General features: G+C 38.5%; 1 protein-coding gene across 1 annotated transcript; it reads left to right on the forward strand.

Moving 5' to 3' along the window:
* Nucleotides 1-555: 555 nt before the first annotated feature.
* Nucleotides 556-22,713, forward strand: LOC140941496 (uncharacterized). Its single transcript, XM_073390502.1, has 7 exons — nucleotides 556-660; nucleotides 1,111-1,169; nucleotides 4,599-4,985; nucleotides 5,787-5,915; nucleotides 6,362-6,484; nucleotides 12,511-12,639; nucleotides 21,227-22,713. The coding sequence occupies exons 1-7, from the start codon at nucleotides 617-619 to the stop codon at nucleotides 21,961-21,963; spliced, it is 1,608 nt and encodes a 535-aa protein (XP_073246603.1). The 5' UTR covers nucleotides 556-616; the 3' UTR covers nucleotides 21,964-22,713.
* Nucleotides 22,714-25,720: the final 3,007 nt, after the last annotated feature.

Below are 25,720 nucleotides of genomic sequence, written 5' to 3' on the forward strand. Positions count from 1 at the left end.
TGTCAAAAACGCAATAATTTTGTCTCATCGTGCGAGTTTCTGACTTTGATTAATGGGGGTTGCCGTCGATATTTTTACCGAGGCCAAAGCTATGATATTGGATTTCCTATACGTACAAGTTAGCATACTGTTTTTTTATGAGCTAAATTTAGTGTTTAACTGATGTTTCCAGTTTGAGATGAATTTAAACGCGATAAGATAAGCAGTTTTGGTTCTTCAACGACCACCAAGCGCACTGGCACTCGCGCTCAATGTGTTAAAAGAAAAACCGCATCTTCAAGCAAAAGAGTGCGTTTCTTGCTATACGGCGCAATTATTACTTAACGTTTAGACTAGGAACAATTGTCAACGGCTAAATTTCGGTAATCAGCCGCATTAGCTGTAATCGATTATCTCATTATAGTTACTGCCGAGTCCGCATTGTGTAATGATACGCACTAGTTACAGGAAGAATATTTACTCGTATGGTTTCTACTGATTGGCTGGAAAAGCAACCTGTAAAGGAATGCCAAATGCCGATCAAAGATGATTTATTAAATAACTAATTTAAGTACTGTTCAGTTCACGCTGAAGAGTGCGTGCGATAAACTTGACTTCTAAAGTACTTCGGTCAGCAATGGAAGGCTCTTCAATGTATACCATTCTCTTCGTGATTTTAGCGTAAGTAAACTTCTTTTGTAGTGTTGTTTTAAAATGTGGTTTCAAGGAGCTTTTTTGGCCTTTAAATGAAAAAGACATTTTCTGTTAGTGCAATCTTTTTGTACCTCATTAAGATTTGAAACGCTGCAGTGTGTCAATGGCTTATTTTACGGACTTCAAACTTACAAAAAAGTAAACTATCGTAGAGTCCCAAAAAGGTTTTTGCTCAAAAGCTAATATTTATGCAACTCAGTATATTGTGCGTCATAGCGCTTGTATATTTTAACGTATTAAACTGCTACTCGCTAATTCATGGTCTGGTCTGAGAGCTGCAAGAATTCCGGTTAGAAATGCTGCTAAATTACCCACGAGCTATGCTGATAACACACCTAGAAGAGAATCAATTAAAACCATCCTTTATAAAATTAAAAGCATGGTTATTAACTCATGGAAACGATTTTTATATCACAGACTTTTCACCGTGACTGGATGCGAGGGAGCAAGGCGAAACCCTACAAATCGTGGAAAAGGTGTGTTCTTGTATAATTCAGTTCATTAACTTTTATGGGGATAAACTAGAACAGCATTTGTTGATGAAAGAGTAAATGAATAAGCACAGACTTTAAAACAAGGTAGTAAGAACATTTCTACTATCTAATGAATTCGCTTGTGAGCAGGCTTTGAGATTCCAATTGAACACTTAAGACTTCCTGTGGTAGACTATCTGGCGATGCTTACACAAAAACATTTATTTGCTGCGCCTGGAAAATTACAGAAGTAATTTTTTCATTACTTTCAAAATGACTGTAACTGGGATTATCTGCAAAATGCGACCATCGTCATAAAAAGAGAACAACTTCAATAGACAACTTAATATCGTTCAGAATGCCTTCTTCGTGACTTGAAGAGTGGTTTCGGTCTGTCTTTTTTCAAAATGTTCGCACTTTTAATTTGTTTTCTTTGTTACTTAAAAATGTTTGTTCAGGAGCGCTTCTTTTTTTAGCACTTCGATTCTAGTTTTATCGCTGATCATGTTTTCTTTTCAGTTTTGTTATGTTTTGCCGCCGAAATTGTGATAGCATATTTTTGGTGCACTTAAATAGTTTTGTTGATACAACGTTCAAAATTAGCTCGCTCTTGCTTAAAGAAGCTTAATTAAGATGATTACATCGATTTGTTCTCGGAAACAACTTTTAAGCTTCGTGATGCTTGAAAAACCAGCGTGGTTTTGATTACTTTGTTTCCACAGCGTATCTTTCTTCTACAACTCTTATACATTTTGCTTCTTGATAAAAAAAAAAACCGTTCGGTCTCATGTGTCATAGAGGCAAAACCTAACCCGGTTTAGAACTAATGATTCAAAATGCGAGGCTCTATCTAATTTCACTGAAATCGAGGAATGAAGCCGACAGTTTCCACTGAGTCAAAGGCGTTCTTTTAACAATTTATCGATTCAAATGTGATGCAGACGTAAGTCAAAGACCACCTCGCTCCAAGGTCAGCCAGCTATCATTGAAAATAAGTGTACATCTGTACACAGCAGAAAAACATTGTTATTAGCTAATAATTCACTAATTACATACATGCAAAAAATGCCCACTGTAATTTAGCTTAACGTCCTTAAAATCGTGTTTCGCATGCTTGTTTGGTGACTGATCTTAAAATGACAGTAGTTGAGGTGCCACAGATTTCTAGTTTATTACGTCCGCAAGCAGTTTATTTATTTATTTTTTTTAGATATATAAAGAGTCATAATATTGATAACCTTGCTGTGAGGATTTCAAAAGCGCTTAAAGAATGCTCCATGTGTCCTTTCTGACCTACTGGAAAACCTGAAAACCCAGGAGATATCGGCGTGCTCTCAGCTATACTTCGGGTTATCCGCTGTCTAGCTGGAAAGATTCCAATCGATGGACTGATTGTATGTCGAGTATTCAAGAAAGCACTTTAAAAATTAAGAGTTTTCCAGTTCTCCAAACGACATGTCTGGGTGGCCCGTTAGTAAGCTTGTCAAAAGCTTACAACTATTTTTTCTTAATTCGTCTTGTAAATTTAAAAGATCAGAATCAATATATATCATGATTTATTAGGTTGGGAAACTAACCTGTTTTATTACAAGGATTATAAGGTATTAGCGAAGAGCTCTTTCCGGACTTGGCCAATTTATCTTACTGATAAGCTGTAAAGGTTAAAACGAAGCATTCTAAGGCACTTTACTGTCGACAATTGGTATTAAATTGCGATAAGAGACCCTGTTCTAGCCTGTTCTATTGCATTTAGCAAATTAGCAGATTATTTTGGCAGGAAGATCTTCGGCGTGAGAGCAAAATTTGAAATTAACTTTATTTCCGTGAAAATGTCTTTGCAAGAAATTGAGTTAAAGTAAGAGAATCTCCATGAAGCTAGTGCCGGCCATTTTATTGTAAGTTTCAACAACTAAAATCTCTGCAAGCGAGTCATGTAATGCGAATTTATGCGGTTATATAATGTACTAGACTCACGTTTATCAGTTCATAGATACAATCAACATACCGGAGGTATTTAAACTCTATTAAGGATGTTACAAACAGCTGCACAGTGACCTTAGTGTAAACAGGCCCAAGATTTACGTCAGGTACCAGTGGCTCTAGCCAACTTCATGCCAACGTCTCCTTGATCTTATTTTAAAACTGGCATCGTCTAAAGGGTTTATAAGTGCGCTCCTGGCAGACTCCTGGCTATCCACGTGTGCGCCTAGACAAATGCTTCAAAGGATCAGGAAACGTAGCAATTCCGTGCACCTGTAGCCTGTTACACGCGTTCAGATAGTTGGGAGCAGCGCGAAAAAAATGCTCTCTCTTTCTGCTCTTTTCCTTTATTTCGCGCTGCTCCAAACTATCTGAACGCCTGCAATAGTCTAGTGCACCTTTTGGCTTGGTAGGTGTGACAAATAAACAGTTCGATTCTTTGGGTACTTCTACGTTAATACAAACAAAATATATTGGGCGGCATATCCCGTAAGTGACCACCCAAAATGCAAAGGCCTACCCCAGTATGATGCAAAATAGACTACTCTAAGGATGTTATCCTTAGTACTGAGGCAAAAGTACAACTTCATGTATGACGTGGTACAGAATGTTTTGATTTCGCTCATAGTGATCAGTAGAAAGTGTTCAGTTGTAAATGTGCGTTAAACAATGACAGAAATAAAGCTGGCTTTTTCGGGTTGCGGAAGTCAGAAGAACAACTTCGATGCTCTCTGTATGATCTCGGGTTGTGCGATTTATGATAGAACAGTTATGCCGAAAAAGGTACAGAAGGTCGGTAAAGCGGTTAGCAGTCACCTTTTCAAATACAGTTAGCTGTTTGCCTTTGCAAAAAAATAATAATAATCACCAGTCCCGTCGTTGTCAATAGCGTTAGTAAAACAGAAAAACAGGATTCCCTTGTTTGCTACTATGAAGAGTTGGCGAAGTTAGGAGGTTTCAGTTTCATAAATCCTGTTGAACGATAATTTGTCAGACAGAATTTTTAGACTGTTAGTTTTGCATCTAATATGGATTCGCTTTAATTCCCAGACGCTCTGACTGAAAATTCTTCTCACTTTTTTTTTTTCAGTCAGCTTTCAGCGGTAGGATCTTGTGCTGACCTTTTTTCGTAGATCCTTCAGTCCACCCTTTTTTCCACTCCATATTTGCAAATAAATTAAGCCTATATATTCCATAGGACAGGACAGCGAGATTCCCATAGTGGAAAGGCTTCTCCTTATGAGTAACACCATTAAGCTGCTATTATTATTTTGTTTTTCGTTCATCCATTCTTCTCTTCACTTTTTTCATTCATTCATCCATCCATCCATCCATTTATTCATCCATTCATTCATTCATTCATTCATTTATTCAGACAGTCTGTCATTCATATTTGAATGTCTTATTTAGCTGTATTTATTTAGTGTTCATTAACAGATCTTTTGTTTACAGCCACTGTTGCGCCCACGGTCAATTCTTCACTGCTTCTTCGATGCGACAGGAAGACCATTCACTTAACTAAGTCATCTGGAACAATTCGCTCCCCAGGCTACCCCCATGAGTATGCCGAGAATCAGCGCTGTACCTGGCGAGTGCAGGTACCTCGTGGATTCCGTATTAGGATTCGTTTTCGACGTCAGTTTGACATTGAACAATCACCTCATTGCTCCAAGGACTATCTCATGTTGTCCGTTAAGAAGAATTTTCGCGATGTTCCCAAATACTGTGGCAGTATGAGACCTAGCAGCTTCTTGGTACGGCATAACTCCGTCTGGATTCGGTTCCGATCGGACAACAACACAACTGGCAAGGGATTTCACATATCCTACACTTCAGAGGGTAAATACATTCCCTTCACATTTAATAAATCAATCAATTAATCATTTGAAACTGTCGTGAGAACTTGTCAATAAGGTGATCGCCGCCATGTTTTCGTTATAATATAACTCTTATGTACAATCCCAGCTACGTTTTGCGTCCCCTTTTTCTCAAAATTGACTGGATCGATTTGGGAAGACTAGCGCAAAATAACCCCTTTTCCCATTATTTTAATGCAATGTAAACGCGATACATCATTCCGTATTTCGCTTTCACTCTTCTCTCGGAGATTCCGAACGCCAGGCACAGTTACGCCCATTGCTCTCACTCGAATGTCTATTTGTTACACACCTGTGACGTCACATAGTTACGTGACATAAACTCGATCGTTTTCCCGTCACGCCCAAAATTGCTAGTTTTAATTAGCAATGTTGAAAAAATGCTCTTATCGGGAAAAGTTTTTCTTTATGTGGAATAATATATGACCAAAGCACTTTCCAAAAAAAACAATTAAAAAAATATGAAAAATGGGTATCAAAAACCTAACACCGGCCCTTTAACTCATGACGCTATTTTATCATGGCTGGCTTTTTGAGGGTCTTAATGATTTTTAGTGAAAGACTCTAAATTACTTAGTGGCCCATTCGATGACCATTTAACCTTCGTCGAGTCAAAAATTCAGCAGCAATACGTCTTCGTAGCTCCAGTCAGATGCATTTCATAAATTTTGTTTTTTTTTTGGACTGCTTGAGAGTTTCAAGTGTTACTAACACCAGATTCATATAACCAAAGCCCTGTGTTTCACTTTTTATTTTGATACAGATGAAAACGAATGCAAGAAAGACATGTGTACATTCCCAACACTGTGTAGAAACACTGTTGGTAGCTACGAATGTGACTGTCCTCTGGGATATGCCAACAAAGGTCCGAAACAATCAGCGAGGTGTGAAGGTATTCAGAATAGCCATTCCTTAACTTTTCCCTGAAACACAGTCTCCCCGCCAAAAGTGGACAAGTCTATAAGAAAACTGACACCAGGAGATGCTCCCTCCCATTGCTCATTTTTTTTTTGTTGACTCCTTAAGGGCGCTCTCCAAAAGTCACAACTGGCCGGTGGGAAGCTGACAGACGGGTCATTTTGAAAAAAATTAGGATTTTCTGAAGAGTTTTCGCTTAAAAAGCCGTCAAGCCTATGAATATTCTTAAGAACTGACTGATCTCACTGGTTGCACAGTTTTGGTAAAGAGTGAAATTCTCATAACAAAATCATTTAAATCCGTCGATCAATCGCATGAAGTATTGTTTAAGAATTTTTGTCATTTCAGCGAAATTTTCATCCGAGAGATTTCATGGTGGTTTTAAATTTAGTAAGTTATTTCAATGTTTTATAATTGTAGATATTGACGAGTGCAAAACAGGCAATGGCCGATGTCAGCACAAGTGTGTGAACACAGAGGGAAGCTTTTACTGTATGTGCAAAAAAGGCTATAAACTTGCAGCAGATGAGAGGAGGTGTAAAGGTAACTAGCTTAACGTTGCAGTCACCTCTTGAGTTCAAGATCGGAATTTAAGCGAAGGATAGACACTTCCACGGTTATTTAAATTCTTGACATGGACCAGTCTGGGAAAATCCATGGACACCATTGGACAGAGCGCCTTAAATTAAGTAAATTGACAAATTTGAACGTGATACTTAAACGAGCTAAGCTATAGCTCCCCAATGTTGCGAAAATTTACAGACGGTTTGTATGGTGGGCGCAAGTTTGTGCCCTCCACCGTATGTCTGTAAAACGTCTGTAAAATTTCGTTAGTTTTCAACAAATCACTCTCAAACTTGGCACTTTCACTTATTTCAAGGCGTTCTTTTCAGTGGTGTCGACGAATTTTCCCTAACTTGTCCACGTCAAAAGTTGAAGAAAAAAACGTACAACGGTCTATGGTTTAAAGACTTATTTAATTATAGGATTTCCATCCTAACAGATTACCAATGAAGCCTCGATTCTTAACGAATTCAATAAACTGTATAACTTCATGCTACTGCAATACATTCTTTTAGAGAACCTTAAAGGTTTGCTCTAGAGTGCTTTATTCTCGATGTCCTTGATGATATGCACTTTTGATGAGTGTCTAAAAATATTGGTAGTGCTACAACCAAATTAAGAATGGCAAGCGTCCTAAAAAGTAAATGAATTTTAAAATTGTTTGCATCCAATAATAGGACTGAATTTCAACGTGTACCGTCATTCGTACACCGATACCATCGTCAGTTCACAGTTGTGAAGAGGGCAAACTCTTTATTACTCCTATGATCTTAAAATATTTTTGGCGTGCAAAAACAATTATACCATCTTTTGATCTTAAATAGCGGTGGTAGCAAGGGAATGTTGATGTTTATTTTAAATCTCTAAACACCTAACAAATTTATACATAATTATGGAAGTCGTTGTTGTTGTAATCATGAGGGTTTGTCCAATCACCATTGTGAACGCCGAGAAGGCCTTGGGACCGAGCGCTCAGATTTTAAGAACGTGTTCTAGAACTTAGCGATCTCCTTAGATGATCAAAAGAGTGACATATACGCTGATACCTCTGGGTTAATCAACAGCTACTTAAATCAATGAAGATGGGATTGTTGCTCTAGTAAATACGCGAGCCTATTGTAGAATAGAATGGTTATTTGTTCCACACGGATTTAATACATTAAAAAAAGGTATACGATGTGCTGTGACGGAACGGTTGTACGTGAGGGGTCTTAAAGACTTCAATTCAAAGGAAATAGTTAAAAGTAAATTTTAAAATAAAAGATAAGTGGATTAGGAGTGTTATACACTGGATGTTTCAAAGCTTTTTTAATGAGAATTAGATAATTCTCGTTTACTGATGTTGCTGTGATTAGGTAAATTATTTGCACCTTGTGGATACCTTGTTTTTAAATGAAAAACAATATGATTAAATATTTACAAGTCATATAAAGTAAACGCAAATACGTTATGTTTACTCTAACTTTACTTGAGAATATGACGTAACGATAGCTAACTATATGAGGGAACCTCGGGTTAAAGCGTAGTTTGCGTTTTCAAGAGAGAAGTAATCAGGTACACATTTCCAGGCAGATAAAAGGTCAAAATTCCGAAGATGTAAATTTTAGAAAAAAGGCGAATGGCCAATTTTTAAACGAAGTACAGCATGTATGTATTAGCTGAATGCGTACAACATGAGCAGAGGTTTTTTTTTATTATTATTTTGAAAGGCGTGAAAACGCGACACGTGTGCTGACAAAAAAAAAACAATTAAACAAAGAAAAGGTATACTGAGACAGTTGCAGGATTTATGACATATTAATTCGAGCCACTGCTTTTATTTCCACCTCACTTTTATTACAACAATTCAGATCAACAAACGAGCTTTCATACTCGATACTCAGGAGATCCCAAATAAACTTGTAGACTAGCAAGGAAGAGGTTTTTTAGTTCTCCTTGTTAGAAGAAGTCCTTGCCCACTGACTTTTCGTGGAACATTAAGGCGATCATACTTCGTGAGGATGAACTGAATTTCCAAGCATGTCATAAAGTTGTCCCCTCTTCGTGAGCCGCGAAAAAGCTTCCCTGAAAAACAGATAATCATAAGTAGATAAATAAGTTCAAAATTACTCCGTTACAAACAGTTTTTTTAGAAAGATCACTCAACTTGAATTTTCAAAAATGCCTATGAGAAAAAATTGCTGGATTTCTGGACTGGGTGCAGTGAACAATACGTTTAAATGACGAAATATAATACACCAGTTTTTAAGACAAGCCTTGCGTGGAAATGAAAACTAGAAAGTGGTCTGAAAAGCCAGATAGAAAAAAAAAGTGAATTATCTTTATAGTTTTAAAGGAAAAAAAAGAAATTAAAGATGAACAGACGAAAACTGAGTTCTCTTTAAGCTTATCATTTTTTGCTCAGTCTATCACTAAGACAAGTGTAGCGAAAGGCTAGAATGATATAAGTTTAATCCTTTCGTTTAAAAAAATCTCGATTTCACCCTGTAATATAAAAAAATCATTATTTTTCCTGTTCCGAAATGAGGATTTTAGGGCACAACTCGTGCGCCATAAATCCTCAATTTCTCTATAATTATGCCACTTTCACGGTGCGTTCATGCTTGAATAGTCTGACGCAATGCCTTATTTTCATCGTAAATGACCGACCATCTTTCCCGTTAACGCTGATAGCCGTGAACCTATAGTACGTATAATCAAACAATAATCATATTCATCGCTACAATCCTAAGCTAAATCGCAGTTCCTTTACTTTTGCTTCTCTGTCCATAGGAAAGAAAAATGCAAAAACCCTAGTCGTGAATCGAAGCAATCCTTTCCATAGAGTCGTCTCTACTACGGCTAAAATGGAACAGAGAAAACTCTGTTCAGAACAACCAAAATACTCGAAAGTCATGGAGAATCTTTTCGTTTGAAAAGTCTATGTCTACGAAACTAATTGACAAACTGTTTTATAACCGCAAGAAAACAACATGGCTTCCATCTACGCAACAACCTCCGTGGTTTTCACGCCTTTTACACAGATTCACCACCCTTTTACATGTCACTGTACTTTGTCCCACCAAAACCTAACCTCGACCCAGCCTTCAGTTCTTCGAATATTTTCGCAGGATATGAGCGCCACCCAAATATTAAAACGGCGGAAATCGAGCCAGCCTCCGACCACAAAGTTCAAAACTAACAGCCAATAATTATCCGTGATAAACGTTTTCAAAGTGGAGAACCAAGATGTTAAGTTGTTTGGCATGTGGTACATGACCCATTGACTCCCAGTAATAGATAAACGCAACCGTGAGTGTTTTATGTATCAGGTAAAACGGAAGTCTCGCGCAAGAGTATGCAGGTAATTTGCACCTCGCAAGCAAAACATCACCCTAGTGTTCTTTTTGGTGTTCGTTGCTAGTGCGTTTCTGTGAAAAAATCTATAGTCTTTCTTCATAAATTGATACTGAATGGAACTGTGAACTGAAATAAACTTAGCAAACTAACATAGAGATTTAGCGTGACTTGGTTGGAAGCCACTTGTCTTCAGGTGACGAGAAAGCCCCTCCAGCACTGTATAGAAAACCACTTTATGGTACCGCCAGTGTAATACCATAGCTTTAATACAAATAAAACACCCTTTTCAATGATGCTTTTATCGGATAATATAACGTCTGAAGTTAGAAATACCCGTCTTGATACTTGTTTGCGGTAGAGAACATCCGTTTCTAATTTACTAGAACTGTTCTTGGGAATGCTCCAACATGCCAAGTATCGCAAGTGTAACAAGTTTCTTGTTACCGCCGGACTTTGTCCTTACGCATTCTCTTCGGCTTTCGTCATATTAAAAAAGTTAAAAGCTCTTTACGGGTTCTACGGTCAAAACAACTAAAAATCAAGTTACGCTCGCTAGTTTTAAATTCAAATGGAACTCGTCAAATGGCTACCCTGTTACTTATTCTGTGATGCGGGCATTATCTTGTGTCCTATCGTACGGCCTTCTTTCTTCCGCCTGAACATGACAAAGATCTCCGTAATTTGCTTAATGAAAAATATTTAACCCGAACACCTTTTCCTTGCCAGAGCTCCAGTTTGAAGTGTGATTCAATTAGGAACATTCTCGACACCCTTCTTTGGAATTTATGTGACCATATCCTAATGCTATTGAAATCATTAGAACGTCGTGTTTTTTTTCTTTTTGAAATAATTCCTAGTAACCTAACAGCAACGATAAAAATTAGATAAGCAACCTGTTAAAAGCAAACCATAAGCATTAAAAATACCAAATTCAAAGCTATTGCATTAAAATCTCTGGAAACTGTTATTTGAAATAAGGCCTGGTCTGCAGTGATTACTTCAGCACTTATGACACTTTTTTTATAAGAATGCCGCTTTTCCGGCCCAGGTTAGCTGTATATTTTTATTTTTCTGACGATTTTAGGCTTTAAATATTCTTGTATAATTTTTAAATTAAAGATTATGACTTTTTCGTTTTAGAATGTATTGGGGTCTAAATTACAGTTGATGCAGGTTCTGGTTTTGGTTGCTAGTCTTACCGTTTAGGGAAAGAGCTTTAGCATCGACGACGGCGTCGGCAGCGAAAACGTCACTTTTAAAATGAATTCGCGTGTTTTCAAACCGCCTCCTTAAAACGTACGTGAAATTAGGCATTTGCACGTCGTCGTAGTCGTGCACTGACGGCAGAGAAATGTACAAAAAGAGTGATGTACGTCCAAAGTTTTTGTTTAAAACGTGTTGCTTTTTTGGCGTTCTCGTTGCCGTCGCCGTTGTCGTTGCTTAAGTTCCCCGCTGCTATTCTTATGAAATCTCATCTTATGCGGCTAGATGAATCGTCCTTCTACTCATTGTTTTCTTGTTAGCTCGCTTCGTTTTCACTCAAAACTCTTACTAGCCTGTGCCCTCTAATAAAATAATTTATGATAATAACTAAGCACTCAACCATCACAGTTTTCGGTACTTTCACTGCACTTGGACAACCACAACTTGAAATTTCCTTATCACGCCGGCTACGTCAGTCCATGGAGGACGCAAAAACACGACCAGAAATTTCCCCCTCTCTTTTAAAACTTGGGCGTGGTCCCTAAGAGTTCCACTACAGGGAAATTCACCTACATTTGACATTTAAGCGCGAATAACCGCGAAAAAAATTGTAAAAACGCGAGTTCACTTTAATAGTGACGTTTCGTTGCCGTCACTTAATATTGCGACGAAACACCCTGTCACGTGTTTGATACAACTTCCAAAACAACCTGTACACACAACGAGAAGTTTTTCATCACGTATTAAACACGCCACCGCGCACGTTTTACTTTGACTTTGGATTAGTAATGCTGATTTTTAGAAAAGCGTTTGTAATTCAGTGCACGCATGTTTACTTTCCAGAGAAAAACATTATCAAGCTTGAATCACTTTTCATTTTTGTGGTAGAAAGAAACTTCCTTCTTACATTTCGCGTCTCGGTGTTCTTTGACATGCATGCAACCAAAGATATTTCCTAACAATGATTGTGTCCAGTCTAAAATCAATGAACTGAAATTCCACTACCGATTACCTTTCCAAATTTTAGCTCAAAGAAGCATGATAGCTTTTATGTCAAACTCAATCCGCGCCTCGTACATTTCAGATTTTTTCCCATTTTCAAACAGTAAGCAAAAGTCAAGACAGAAACATTCGTTTAAATGTAAAGGCATAAAAATTTCCACCAAAAACTAGTAATTCTCAGTTTGCTTGCTAATATTCGTGTTTTGTACACATGTACTGAATAGCATAGATCAGTAACGAATACCTGCCTAGCTGTCGTTTAGTCTCCGATGGTTCTAATGAACAGTGGAGTTCCCTATTTTTTACTGAGTGTGTTTTACAAGCCTACAATCGAAGATAATGCCTTTATTCTAACCTTCCCATCGCTGTAATAGTACCAAGTTAACTAGTTTCAAAATAAGTTATATTAACTTACTTGACTGTCGTGTTAATCTTGCTGTCATGTCCTTCTTTCTTCTCAGCAGATCAAAATGAGTGCAACAGGAACAATGGCGGCTGTTCACATTTGTGCGTGAATTCTCGATCCTCTCATTACTGTTCCTGTCCCCACGAATACGTCCTTCATTCAAATAAAAAGACCTGCTATCCAGGTAATATGTTTATGCGTTAAATACCTTATAACTGTCGCAAGAAACCGCAAGTACAGAGAACTTTTAACTGTGAGTGCTCCCGTTGTGTTCCAGAGAGGCAGAAAAAAGATATGCTAAATTCTTAATATTGCGTTGTTTTCCAGTGTGTTACTGAATCCCCTTTGCAGGATTAATTGCGTGAGAGAAAGGCTAACCACAACGGAACTGACGAAAAGCCACTACTAGTTACGTTCAGGTCTTCTTTTCCCCGGTGTAAATTAATAAATCAAGGAAATGTCATCGGCAAATTGTCAATTTGCACCAAACTCGCGAAATCCGGCCAAAAAAGATCAATTTTAAGGACTTGCTACGTGTCGGTATGGTACTTAGATTCCATTCACAAAAAGCCATTATTTCGAATATGGCCAAGGCTTTTACTTGATTCAAACGTATTCCTTATCGGAAAGAAGCAATATCGAAGTTACAGAGGTGCTCTACAGGAAATTAGAAAGTAGACATCGCGTTGTGGGTGTGGCTGGGTTTCTTACTCCTAAAAATCGAAAGAAAACACTTCGAAACCCTTTTTTCGTGTCGGTCGAATAAAGAGGAATCTCTACAGCGTGGATTACAGTGTAAGAGCAATCTAAAAAGTAGAATGAAGGATTTGAGCTTGTTAGTTTTGGATCATGTTAATCCTCTTATTCTAATTCCACGTGTTAACAGCACTCTTTTCATTAATGCTTTAAATCTGTTATTGATGCTCGTATCAAAGACACCGAGGAGTGCTCGCGAGCTGCATTTTTCTGAATTTTCAAACTGTTTTGAGTAGAATTAATTGCTCTTTTGCTTGAACACCTTGCATTTCATCTTAGTTTTTGATGAAAAAAAGAATGGAAATCAAGACATTTTTCAAGCAAAACTATAACAGAAATGTTCTACAACTGAAGATTTACTTATGGTCCTCCATTGAATAAATTTCGGCTTTCCTCAGCTTGGGAAACGCAATAAACAGCTCTGTTTGGTTAAAAATCATGTTTAAACCTGTTTCTCTTCGATTAACTTCAATGTGCGTTAAACACTTTGCAAAAAGGGTCAGAGTCTTTTAAAGAAATTTGTCAGTGTTTCCGGTATTGCTGTCTCTAATACTGGTTTTACGGGGATCGTTTTTGCCAGATGGCCTTGTATAGTTAAAGGAGGTTTCCTGGCATGTCCCGACTGAATTTGGGTATATCAACGTTTTATTAACAGACGACACTGTCACATGAACCAGACAGCTCCCTAGTAGAGTGCACCTAGGGTTAGTGCCGACTTGCCTATTCTTAGACGTTCGATTTAACACTACGAAAGGTTTAAACGCAGAAGTCATTTTATAAGTAGGTTGAGTACCATCGTCCGGGTGAACGTAGTCCTGAATAGAACTGTTGTTGTTGACAGTGAACAGTTAGTAGACAGCAGTTACTGGCACCGTACAAACGACTTATTGACGAAATAAAGCAAACCTTACTACAAGAGAATGACTGGGCAACTGATAATTTGACTAACAGTAAACGACTAACTGTGACGATAGACGGATCGAAACGCACCAATGACAGTACGAGTCTTCATAGGCAATAACATCACGGCTTAACTGACAGACGACCAATAACATCACAACTTAATTGACCAATCAGGTCAATAATCAAAGTTTAATACCATCAACTGACGGAATACAACTCACTTTGACTCTGAAGATGACTACCGCACAGGTTGTCGAAACGTCAGTCACTGTCATCAACAACAGTCCTATTAAAGACTGACTCAAGACTATGTGCAACCGGACCATCATACTCAACCTACTTAGTTAACTCTCAGGGGCACCCAACGTCAATTTTCGGAAAATTTCTGTTCGGACTACGATTTGAGATCTGTTCCGTTAGTAAGGCATGCAAACGTCTCTCTTTAAGGCCATCCAAGGGTTGTCCCACGGGACGAAAAAACGGATTTACCGAACGTCAAAGGTGAAGTCAAACGCGCGATAAAGGCCACCTTTGCACACCTTTGTACAACTTTGACGCGCGACAAATGTTTACCTTTGCCCGCGGTCAAAGGCGCGTCTTCAGGCGATAAAGGCCGTTTTTGTCACGCCTTTAACCCCTACCTTTGACGCGCGTCAAAGGTATATTTCATTAGCATTTGTACCCCTATCAAAGGCGTCGTCAAATATGTCTGAGATTCAGACCAAAGGTGTGACAAAAGCGCGGCAAAGTTATGTCTGTGACTAAAGTCAAAGGCTTATGAAAAGTGTCGTCAAAAGTGTCTGAGCCTCAGGTCAAATGTGTGACAAAGTTGTCGTCTAATGCGTGTGAGATTTAAGTCAAAGGTTTAACAAAGGTGTTGCCAAATATGTTTGTTTTTTTTTTCCTCCCCTCGCATCGCGCCTCTCGCTCTTCTCGCGCTTCGCGTGAATTCCTCGTTCTCCTCGCGTTTCGCGCGAATGCCGCGTTATTGCCTCGCTAGTCATAAGCGCTTGATATACAGGCTAGAATCCAACTTGAGATTTTCAGTCAAATTCAATTGCGAACTGGATACCGTTTAAAAAGGTGGACAGATAAGAGATTGAGTTCTTAATCTTGTACTTTATTGTCCTAAAACCTCACTAGATGATTAGAAAGCTGAATAATTCCGATTAAAACTTTTTTAAACCCATAAAAATGGTTTTTTAAAACATTTTCACGATTTATTGTCTAAAGTACTCAATGCAGTTTGTCAATGGACAATCATAATGACTGCCGCAAATTTTTGAAGCACTATAAATGTTCCAGATTCACGCTGTTGTCACGGACGGCAACCTGAAAAATAGTTTAAAACACTCTTTCACGAAAGCCAGTGCTAAAATCATAGTAAGTAAGAAATGTTCTTGATCAGGAGCCTATCTGTCTTGATGTTATCTTTGCGAAGATTTTCATTCTAGAGTGCTTTTGACTCTTGATGTAAGTGAAAGACAAACGCCATGTATCTAACTTCAATCTTCCTCTGTTGTGTGCTTTTTTTTCCCACTGGAGGCTTATCACTTTGCCTTGCTTCTTTTATCTGTGAAATAATTGTAAAAAAAATATAGAAATTTGAGATAAAAAGTTCAGTCATAGTGTTTTAAATAAATTTTTTGGCCCCACTCCCTTTTCACTATCGCTCCTTTTCTTCAGAAAATCCCCCTTTCTCTTTACCTTTATCAAAACTTAAAGACCCTGTTAAAAATGTGTAGCGAACCTAATGCTTTTGAATGGAAACATTAGATTTCGTGTACATGTATTGTCATTAAGTTCGTCACCTGTGAAATTTGACGTTTGAATCGAGCCTTATTATCACATAATAAAGTCCAGGAAAATTCAATCAAAATTTCCCTCTATGCCCAAAGCTTAAAATTAAGCTAAAGAAACACTTTATATTATACCTAGCCTGCATAACAAGCGTTTCCAATCGAGTTATTGCGCGAGTTAGCCCCTCCCGGCCCCTCCTTCCTCTTTTTTTGCCCTCTTGCACAAAACTCGCGCGGAAAAGCTTGCTACGCGGCTATTTTTCTACCTTTTTAACCCCCAAAGTTATTGTCCAGTAACAATAATGAAGGGACAGCTCGGTATGTTTGAATGATTGTTATTAAATGTTGAAACATACCCCGCTGCCACTGTAGTGGTAAAAAAATCAATGGAATATTTTAAAAATTAATTATGCAGTATAAGCCCCATTACGTATAGAACCCAGAAAAATCAATAGAAAGAGATACTCACGTTCGCAAAACATCCGAAGTCTTGAAATAATCACACTCCTTTGTTTGATAAACTGCACTGAATCCTGTTCAAATAAGCTTATGTACTTGCTTCAGTAATATGTCCATCAAAGTCTGGTACAGACATTTTTATTGAAGTACACTGTCAATGAAAAAAGATATATGTAAGTCTTATATTATTTCATTACCTGAGTAGTTCTTGCAGATAAATATAAACTGTTAGAAAAACCAGAGTTGGTTAATCTTGATGTTAGTAGGTTCTCGCATGAAGTTTTGAGTTGAATTGCTTTGTGAAATATAAGCCAGGCATTACTTTTGCAGAAATGCATTAACCCTATTAAGAAAAAGGGCTTGATCTAACGTAAACTCTACTGTGATAAAGAAAGATTTTTATAGTTTACTGAATCAGATTTAACGATCAGAAAAGCTCCCAAGCACGATATACACGCCTGTTCGGAGTTGGTTTCTGTAAGCTTAACATAGTAAAACAACTATGAAGTTTGAAGAAGAACTATTGCATGCACACATAGAAAAGAATGAAACGTACCTTTTGAACAAGTTTGTAAACTCTATCAGAGATAAGGGCGAAAATATTTGTTAAAAAAAAGCTGGACTGCTTCGTACAAAAAAGCAGCTTTTGTTTTCTTCAGATCTGCGTAGTTTGTTTGTTTGCGCGGGCGGAGAGAGTTTGCAGCCGCGACAATTTCGCGCCAAAAACAGGGTGTCTTGCTTGGGTTCAGTCTTCCATCGTCCAGTTGTTGAGTCATTGTTTTGCGTCGCTATCATTTATTCATCGTATATTAATCGATCAAGGGGAAAATGATCCACTCAAGATAAGACAAAAACAAAACTCACTTAATTCACCTCGAAAAAGTACATATTCCAGAACTTTTTCAAAAATAATTATAAACACCAATTACAATGATTACCAGCCTGTGTTCGGTATTGTCGTATAAATATCTTTAAAACAGTATTCATATACAGCTTTTTAATTTCCCTTCTTAAAATCAGTTTCGACATAAGTGTTTGTAGAAGTAATTCATTGCATATTTGCTCTCACCCTTGACACCATTCAAAAGTGTTGTAAACGTGTAGCGGTCGTATTTGACTTCATTTTTGACTAGTATCAAAGGTGTGGTCACAGCCACTACTCTTTTGACTTTATCTTTGACGTGCGTCAAAGGTATAGTCAGGTCTCTTAGGGTCAGGATCGTTACAGAGTTGACAAAAGCACGAAACTTAGCACAGCGATAGCTTATTGCAGTACCATGAATATCAGAGGGGGTGCCCACTGCAAATATGCCACTGAAGCGTGCTAAACAGGATTTAATTATTGTAAATTTCATCTGCTGGGGGCCCTGTGGTGTTTTGATTGAAAATTGTTATTTGATACCTTAAATCACTCTGAATTCTATTCTCATGTTGTAAACAACAATTTTACTCGAACATCTGGCATTCCCATCCATTTTTGCGTATTGATTGTATAATTAAGTTGATTATTACTGTGCCCTTAAAGCAAGTCCACAGTCCGCCCACATTTTCATAAGTCATTTCTAAGATGGCCTCGTCTTTGCTTCATAACTTGCAAGTACTCAGCTTCTGGGGTTCTCTTCCCCTTTTCTAATGTACTTCAATTAGAGGAGGCCTTATTATGTGGCTTAAGTCTTATTTATCAAGTATTACTTGTCATACCCTGGGTACCAGAGGTTTTTCTCGCGTACGGCGGGAATTTTCGGTGTTGGCCGAAGCCGCGCTAGAAAAGTCTCTGGCACCCAGGTTATACTTGTCATTACATGTCACTTTAACCTGAAGAAAGCGTATGGCATAGCGATTCACACACAAAATTTCAGAAAAAAGAAATTGTCAAAGAGTCTGTTGTATCACCTGTTATCAGGTATTTACAAAAAAGAGCACAGTTTATCATGAAGCCTCTACATTTGGCACTGAAGCACTCATACAGCACTCAGCACTCATTTGCACTTAGTCCAAAAATAATGACAGCTTATCAAGTCGTAAAAGTGAGACTCAAGTGGTACAAGATTGACTCAAATGATAAATGGTGAATAGTTTAACTGCTGAAACTGTAGAAAGGGGGCCGGGCTAACTTTTAGGGCCTGTTTACATGGAGGAGGGGGACCCCAGGTAGGAATGGTAAACCACTTAGGTGTGGTAACCCGCCTGTCCATATAATCTCTCATTTTAATTTGATCACGTTTACATGATAGGTGGGGTCACCCTTCAAGGTGGGTAGCCCGGTCTGCCACACCAGGTACCCCTCTCAGCTGAGGTCAAAATTTGCCATGTCAACGTTTCAAGGTGAGGTAACCCAGGCTAGTCGGGGTCGGATTCGTGATACATCAAATTCGCGCAAAATTCACTTTGGCGCCGGATGGCTTCACATAATTATTAAAGGTAACAATAGAAAGCCGCAACACTGAAGGTTGCAGCAAGGGCAGCAATTGAGCTTAGACGTCGTTTGCCAGCATTTTTCTTGTTTACGTGCTTAGCGACCATTCAATAATCTTGAGAAACTGCACCCCAGGATGGCGGGGTTTGTAAGATTACATGTAAAGGAGGGTTATTTTTTTACCCCACCTAAGCAGGTTACCTCACCTACCTGGGTTCCCCCTCCTTTTTGTTAACAGGCCCTAAGTCTCAGGAACCGTGAAACTGGTAATAAACGGTATACCTAACCTGGGACTAGCTGTGATACTACCGGCCATCTTCAAGAACGTCAGCATAGCAGCCAAAGAAGCCTTTATATCGGTGTAAAACGAATATTAGATTGCGGTTGTTTCATGCGTCTCGTTTTGTGACTTTTTTTGTGTTCGTTTTTGTCACCATCTCTAAATATCAATCATGTTCAAAACACCCCTCCTAACAAAATATTTCGTAAAGCTCTTTAGAATGATATTCAGCAATAAAAACAAGGGGTGACCAGGAGCTGATTTCTAGGTTCCGGGTGTGGCAACATAGGCATAAGTGAACGCAAAGTTTTGCAGTATGTAATCAGTCAGAAATCTGTTTGAGTGGTCTAAGTTGGGGCTGATGGGCTTCTTTATCATGACCACTCCATTATTATAAGGGACCAGGTCATAATTATTGTTGACCCTTGCTTTTTTTGGTATTTTATGTAATTTTCCACAGCATTATTTTGTGAAAAGTTGGTAATTGAATTGCTCTTTAGGAATTCATGATCGTAAGATCATGTCGTAACCACGGGGTATTCGCCTAATTGCATCAAACAAATTACATTCATTTTCATAAATGATGCATCATTGGTTGGCTAAAAGAGGCCTTTTTCCTTTTAATTTCAGCTCGTCTGAAGTTAGTTTGTTTGTAAATTGTAACGGACGAAACGACCTCCCTTTTTTTGAAAGATCGTATAGACCTACCATTAACACTCTGGTCCAAGGGCTCTGAAGTAAATGAGCCGCTTACAGGTGTCTAGGCATGCAGGGACCTCATACACTTCTTTTTAAATGCAAATGTGCAAAAAATAAAGAGTGTTAAAAAATTCCTGGAGAGACATGTTTTACAACCTCGTCCCCAGGGCTTAATAAAAAGGTAGAAAAAGATAAAGCGACCATATTTTACGTCAATAACTCGTGACAGTAATACTAAGTGATAAACTTGAGGTCGACGGTGCGCACCTTTTACCCCCCTCTCTCCATTAATTCTCCGTTTTAAGGGTATTTAAAGATAGTCAAAGCTACACAGAAAAAAGAGAAGTTGAAATAAGGATGTGCTGACACCGGGGATCGAACTCGGGACCTCGCGCACCGAAGGCTGCGCACTAACCAAGTGTGCCACCCTTGCTCCTCCTTTTCCCCCTGAGGACGAGGTTGACATGTTTTAATCATTATCTCAAGGACAGGCTTACCAACGAAGCAAATTATAATCTAATCTTAGCTGCACAATTACAAAGTGGGCGCGTTGTCAGTTACGGTTCATGAGGTCGTTCATGTGGCATGTCAAACTTTAACGATTCTATCGTTTAGGATGTGATACATTTCAGTTTTATGTTATTGTATGACATCTTTGAAAGCTGGCTTTGTGATCTGTTTAAATTGATATGTATGATACTATCACTGGCAAGTCTTAGCAGTGACACTGATAGCCGCACAGTCCGCACAGTGAACATGGCCACACTTACCGTGTGGAGACTGGGCACTGGTCAGTATTATGTACGTGTAAAACTATTTTGAATAGTGTAACAACAACTAAACATTGCCAAATTAAGAACTTAAAAATTTGAAACAAATGTTTTTTAGCCAAATCAATCAAGAAGAGTACTCACCACAGGACACCCAATCTGCTATTATAGGTGAAAGTTAACCCCCCTTTTCTCTGTAATTAGGACCATTTGTAATGGGCACCCCCTCCAGTATTAATCGGTAGGTGCTAAGGAAGCTCTGTGCCAAATTTGACACTTTTGTCACGTCTGTAACGATCCGGCCTATATTTTGCACTAAGAGACCTGACTAGTAAAGTCAAAGTTACCAGCATATTTGACAACGCCTTTGAAAAGGGTTAAAGGAATAGCAAAGCATTGATGCATTTGACTTGATCTTTGACGCACGTCAAAGGAGAAGTCAAAGTTGTTACCAATTTGACTTCACCTTTACCGAGGTCAAAGGAGTAAGCACAGAGGTTATATATTTGGCGACATCTTTGACGCGCGTCAAAGGTGACGTCAAAGCCAATACCATATTTGATTTAACTTTTGACGCGTGTCAAAAGTGTCGTAAATCCAATTTTTCGTCCCGTGTCCGTCTTAGGCACAGTCTGAACTGTTGTCAGAGAAGATTTAACATCATATTTTATTCCTTTTTCTACTTTTAGAAATATCATTTTATGATAAGCAGTACACAGTGACTGTCAGTGAAGATGAACAGCCTAACACCGTGATTACCAAAGTGCAGGCTAGGACATTTCCCCTCACACACAGTATCACCTACACTCTACTGTCAGAAAACTTTAAAAAGCCCTCTCTGTTCGCAATCAACTCTAGAACTGGGGAAATTATGGTCAAACATATACTTGCCAGCGTCAAAGTTCGAAATTTTTTGCTCGAGTTGGAGGCAAGCTTTCAAGTTCCTGATAATCCTGGTGATCGTCAACGTCGATCCACAAAATACTTTCTGCTCATCAACGTTCGAGACCCCCAAAGTGAAAACACGCTTTCTTTTACAAATTCAACATATCACCTAAAGATCCCATGCAACGTGTCTCAAGATGAAACGGTTTTCCGAGTACAAACCGCTGATACAGAGAACAGCAGGCATCTACGAATAAGATACAGATTTCAAAAGAAACTGGACTACTTCCACATCACGCCTAACGGGAAAATGAAGGTGAAAAGGAGCCTTCTGTCGCACTGCTTTCTTACTCCCGCCAAAACCTTCCAAACCACCCTCATTGCGCGAGACACCAGTGGCGTGAGGAGAAATGCGCACGCTCTGATGCGAATAGTGGTAACTCCACCAGGACAGCTCTACAAAGTTACCACAAGCGTGATTCCTGACACTAAAAACACTATAACACCCCCACACCCGGTAAAATCAAGCCATGAGAAATGAAGAAACAAATGATAAACCTCGAATCAAAAAAAAGGCTGGAACAATGCAAGCATTTGCCAGAATAAATTGTAAAGTTAAACTATGTACAGCCGTATTCATGCAAAAGCAAACAAATATGCTATTTAGAATGTAGATAATAATGTAATCGTCAGCATATCTGGACAAGTCCACAATAAAATTGTGGTGTGAAGGCTGACGTGAAGGCTTGAATAAAGCCAAGCTCATGACCGGATTTAACCTGACTTAACTCAGGTTCAAGTTAACATTCTTAAGAACAAATTAATTTCAAGGGTATTTATCTAAGCGCGACGGCGACAAGTACCCTTATGGGGTAGTTTCACCCAGGTTTACCTGTCTACCTTGATGTCTCTAAGGGCAACAGGAGCATGCGCATTTCATAAACTATAGGAGAATGGGTACAAGCTTCCTGGCGCAACCATTTCTGGTAATATTTTCTGGCGAACAATGATTGGTTAATAGTTGCCTTTTGATTCCATCGACCAATCATAACTAGCTTTTGTCCACCCAAACTATCCCAGAAATCGTTGCCCGCAAGCTTGTGGCAAGTCTCCCAGTCGTTTTTATAATATTTCTTTACTCCACTGTTAATCAAACTTTGTTACTTAAGTTTAACATTCAATCTCAGTCCATAGAGACTTGACCCAATACAAGCTAAGTTTGAATAGATTGGTCTTGTTAACTCTTATAAAAAGAAGCCAGGTTTTAATATTACAGAAATAAAGATTGAGTTCTTCATGATACTTGCATCAATTGAGTGGCATTAATTGTTTACAAAATGCGCTTCAACCCGCGCAATTGCGAGCATTTAAGATCTAAGGCCGCATTCCTTGCTGGCCGGCTCTAATAAAACTGTTTGAAATAACCGAATACACGAGTATAGCATTTTTTATTTTATTTGTTATTGCTATCTTGTTGTGACCTTTCTCTAACCTTGCAGCTTACGACTTGCCACATCTTAGCTAAAACTGTTTGCAGTAGCTGTTTTGTTTTCTAAATACATATCTTATTTCCAACAATTAACGATGATGATGATAATAATAATAATAATAATAATAATAATAATAATGATGATGTCGATGATGATGGTGATAATGATTTTAATAATGATAATGTGCCCATTTACCAAAGAAAATACCCCATGTTCAATGCGTTTTACTCAAATTCACTCTCTCCAGCTCAACTCAAATGCCATAGGTATTGCATTGACGAGCAACTAAGGATTTGGCCCGGCACACCCCACTCCCTCTTGCTAGCCTGCAATCTTCAGTAGGGGCAAAAGCAGAGAGGTGTCATCAGAACAATGTTGAAAGGGACGTTACAATCTCCAGGGCATGTCAAGGAGCCGGAACACGCTAGTCCTGGCTCCCTTTAACCCTGCCGTCTTTTTAACACGTTACTGTTGCCAATCATCACCCCAAAAAATAATTTAAAAACTGAGGATTTTAAAACTCGAGTTAACAGTTCCCTTCATGACATTTTTGTGGTATTTCGGAAGGAGAGTTTAATTCGGAACTTTCGAAAAAAAACTGTACTTCAAGTTTATAAGGCGTTGTATTCGTCAGACATGTAGGATCATGTCTAAAACGCATTTTTTTTACGCGACTGAATGTTAAGTGTGTTTTGTTGTCTAGGCTAAAGATAATCTTGCGCGCTTATTTTCCTCTTTTCATTTAGCGGCATTGTGATGGGGTTATCGGCATGTTGTTAAATTTGTTCCGCATGTGTTAATTTTTTTTTGTCTTTTCAGTCTGACCTCGAGCCCCTGGGTCTCACTTCTACCTAAGAGTGCTAAGACCATGGATGTTTATTACATTTTTCTCTTTGGCTACAGTGTGTTCTAATCCATTGCTCTATATTGATCATGGACCTTGGTTGTGAAAACTGCTAGCTGCTATTTGCAAAATTATCAGTTTTCTATGCTTTCTATACTTTCGTCTGTCCATCCAATATTTTAGTGCTACTAGTACTAATTAAATACCGTGGCCTGTGATACCCAAGAAAGTGTTGTCGGTTTTTAAATTAAGTTTGAACTAATTAAAAAAGAGGAAAACAATCTGGGAAAACGATCTGATATGTTTATTAATATAAAGCAAAGTTCTCCAGATCACACGTGTTTTCTTTTTTCGGCCTTCTGCTCGAGATTAAATCGCCACCCGTGATATATGATAAAAGATAATAATACTGATTAAAAGAGACTGGGTGGCCGAGTTGCAGAAAGGACAAGGTCTAAGTAAATTGGTGCCTGTAACAGTTTACAAGTATGTTGGACAAGAATTGTTTTTGTTTTTGTTTTTAAATAAAATGAATAGGCTTGGAGCGGATCTATGAATTATTCAACTTTAATCGGATGAACATTTCAGTATTAATATAACATCTAATAGTAGATCACCGCTCATCGTTCTGAAATTCGTTCAGCCTCCAGTCCATGGCCTCGACAGGGTGAAAGTTTTAAAAAAGCAAATTATTGAAACGCCGTCCTATTATTTGTATTTATTAGCTGTTCCTTTAAGAGAAAAATTGAAGTTATACAATGTTTAATCAATCTATATAACAAACGAAACGTAGTCAACAGCTTTTTTAGTTTTAACTTTCCTTCATGAACAACGAGTTTATTTAGCGTTCGTGTTCAAAAGCATCGGGCTCCGTTGGCTAGTAGCCACAGTTCATCTCTTTCTTGGTCATCTGCTGGCCAAGAAAAATTGGAGCTAATAACTAGATCAAACGTGTCTTTTCAGACTACAAAGACACGTATTACACATCTATCTTTTTTATTCTCTTCGCAAGATGAACAATGGTTTATACCTTGAAGAATACGCCTGATTACTCTGCTGTGTTCGTTAACTCAACTTTCAAGAATGGCCACAGATCTTTGGTTAAGCCTTTCAGTACTGCAGGTACCAGAATTTTGACATACCAGACGAATATCGACGTGATCATATCAGTGGTCTATAGCCGATTCCAGTTATGTTGCTTCACGTTCTTGGTTTGTTCTACTCCAACCGTGACTGAGGTATGCATTTGACTTGTCTCCGTAAACAATTCTGGCTGTTAGCCTTTGTGTTTGGTGGGCGATCCTTCTGTTTTCTGGGATGTGTTACAAGGCTTCTCGAGATGAGATTTCGTTTCTCCCAAAATTATCGACAAACACTAAAAGTGGTACAATCCTAATGTATCTGGGACTTCACATAGTTGGCTCATATACATTGCATGAGACGCGCTCGGGCGTTGAAGTCGGTAGTACATCGTAGGGTTCACTTCGTCAGTGTCTCGGTAGTCTCCTCTCTCGTTTACCCTTGGGACCTTTCGTTTGCCCTCTCTAAATCTGCGCTTCTTTTGTTAGCTATAATTAGAGGTTTTGCATCGAGCTAGGTCGTAAGCCTATACAATTTGTTGAGGACCCAAGTTTACTGCGATTTCTCTTGATTTACTGATTCATTTGAAAGTTCCTCGCACATATAATACTTGCCCGGTATTCTCCCTGGCGTAGCCATTTTTGTTTATCAGTGGTGTATATAATAATAATTACATGTTTCACCTTCAAAGTGCCAGGGATTTTCTACTATTTCGGAATATATTTAATGTTGTCAAGTTTAAACTTCTAAGGAATGTCCTGCCATGACTTTAAAACATCGGCCGCAGTCAAAACGGATAGCTGATCACTTTAATTTACGGATGTTCTCCATTGTAACACTGACTTATCAGGAGTGAACGCATTCCTGCCTCAGTATTTTGGTTT

Source organism: Porites lutea, chromosome 1, assembly GCF_958299795.1.
Source record: "Porites lutea chromosome 1, jaPorLute2.1, whole genome shotgun sequence".
Classification (NCBI taxonomy): Eukaryota; Metazoa; Cnidaria; class Anthozoa; order Scleractinia; family Poritidae; genus Porites; species Porites lutea.

Excerpts from the sequence above, each read along its gene's own strand:
- LOC140941496 (XM_073390502.1), top strand. The coding sequence starts at position 617 with ATGGAAGGCTCTTCAATGTATACCATTCTCTTCGTGATTTTAGC. Across the intron at positions 4,986-5,786 it reads CATATCCTACACTTCAGAGG|ATGAAAACGAATGCAAGAAA; the intron begins GTAAATACATTC and ends ATTTTGATACAG. Across the intron at positions 5,916-6,361 it reads ACAATCAGCGAGGTGTGAAG|ATATTGACGAGTGCAAAACA; the intron begins GTATTCAGAATA and ends TTATAATTGTAG.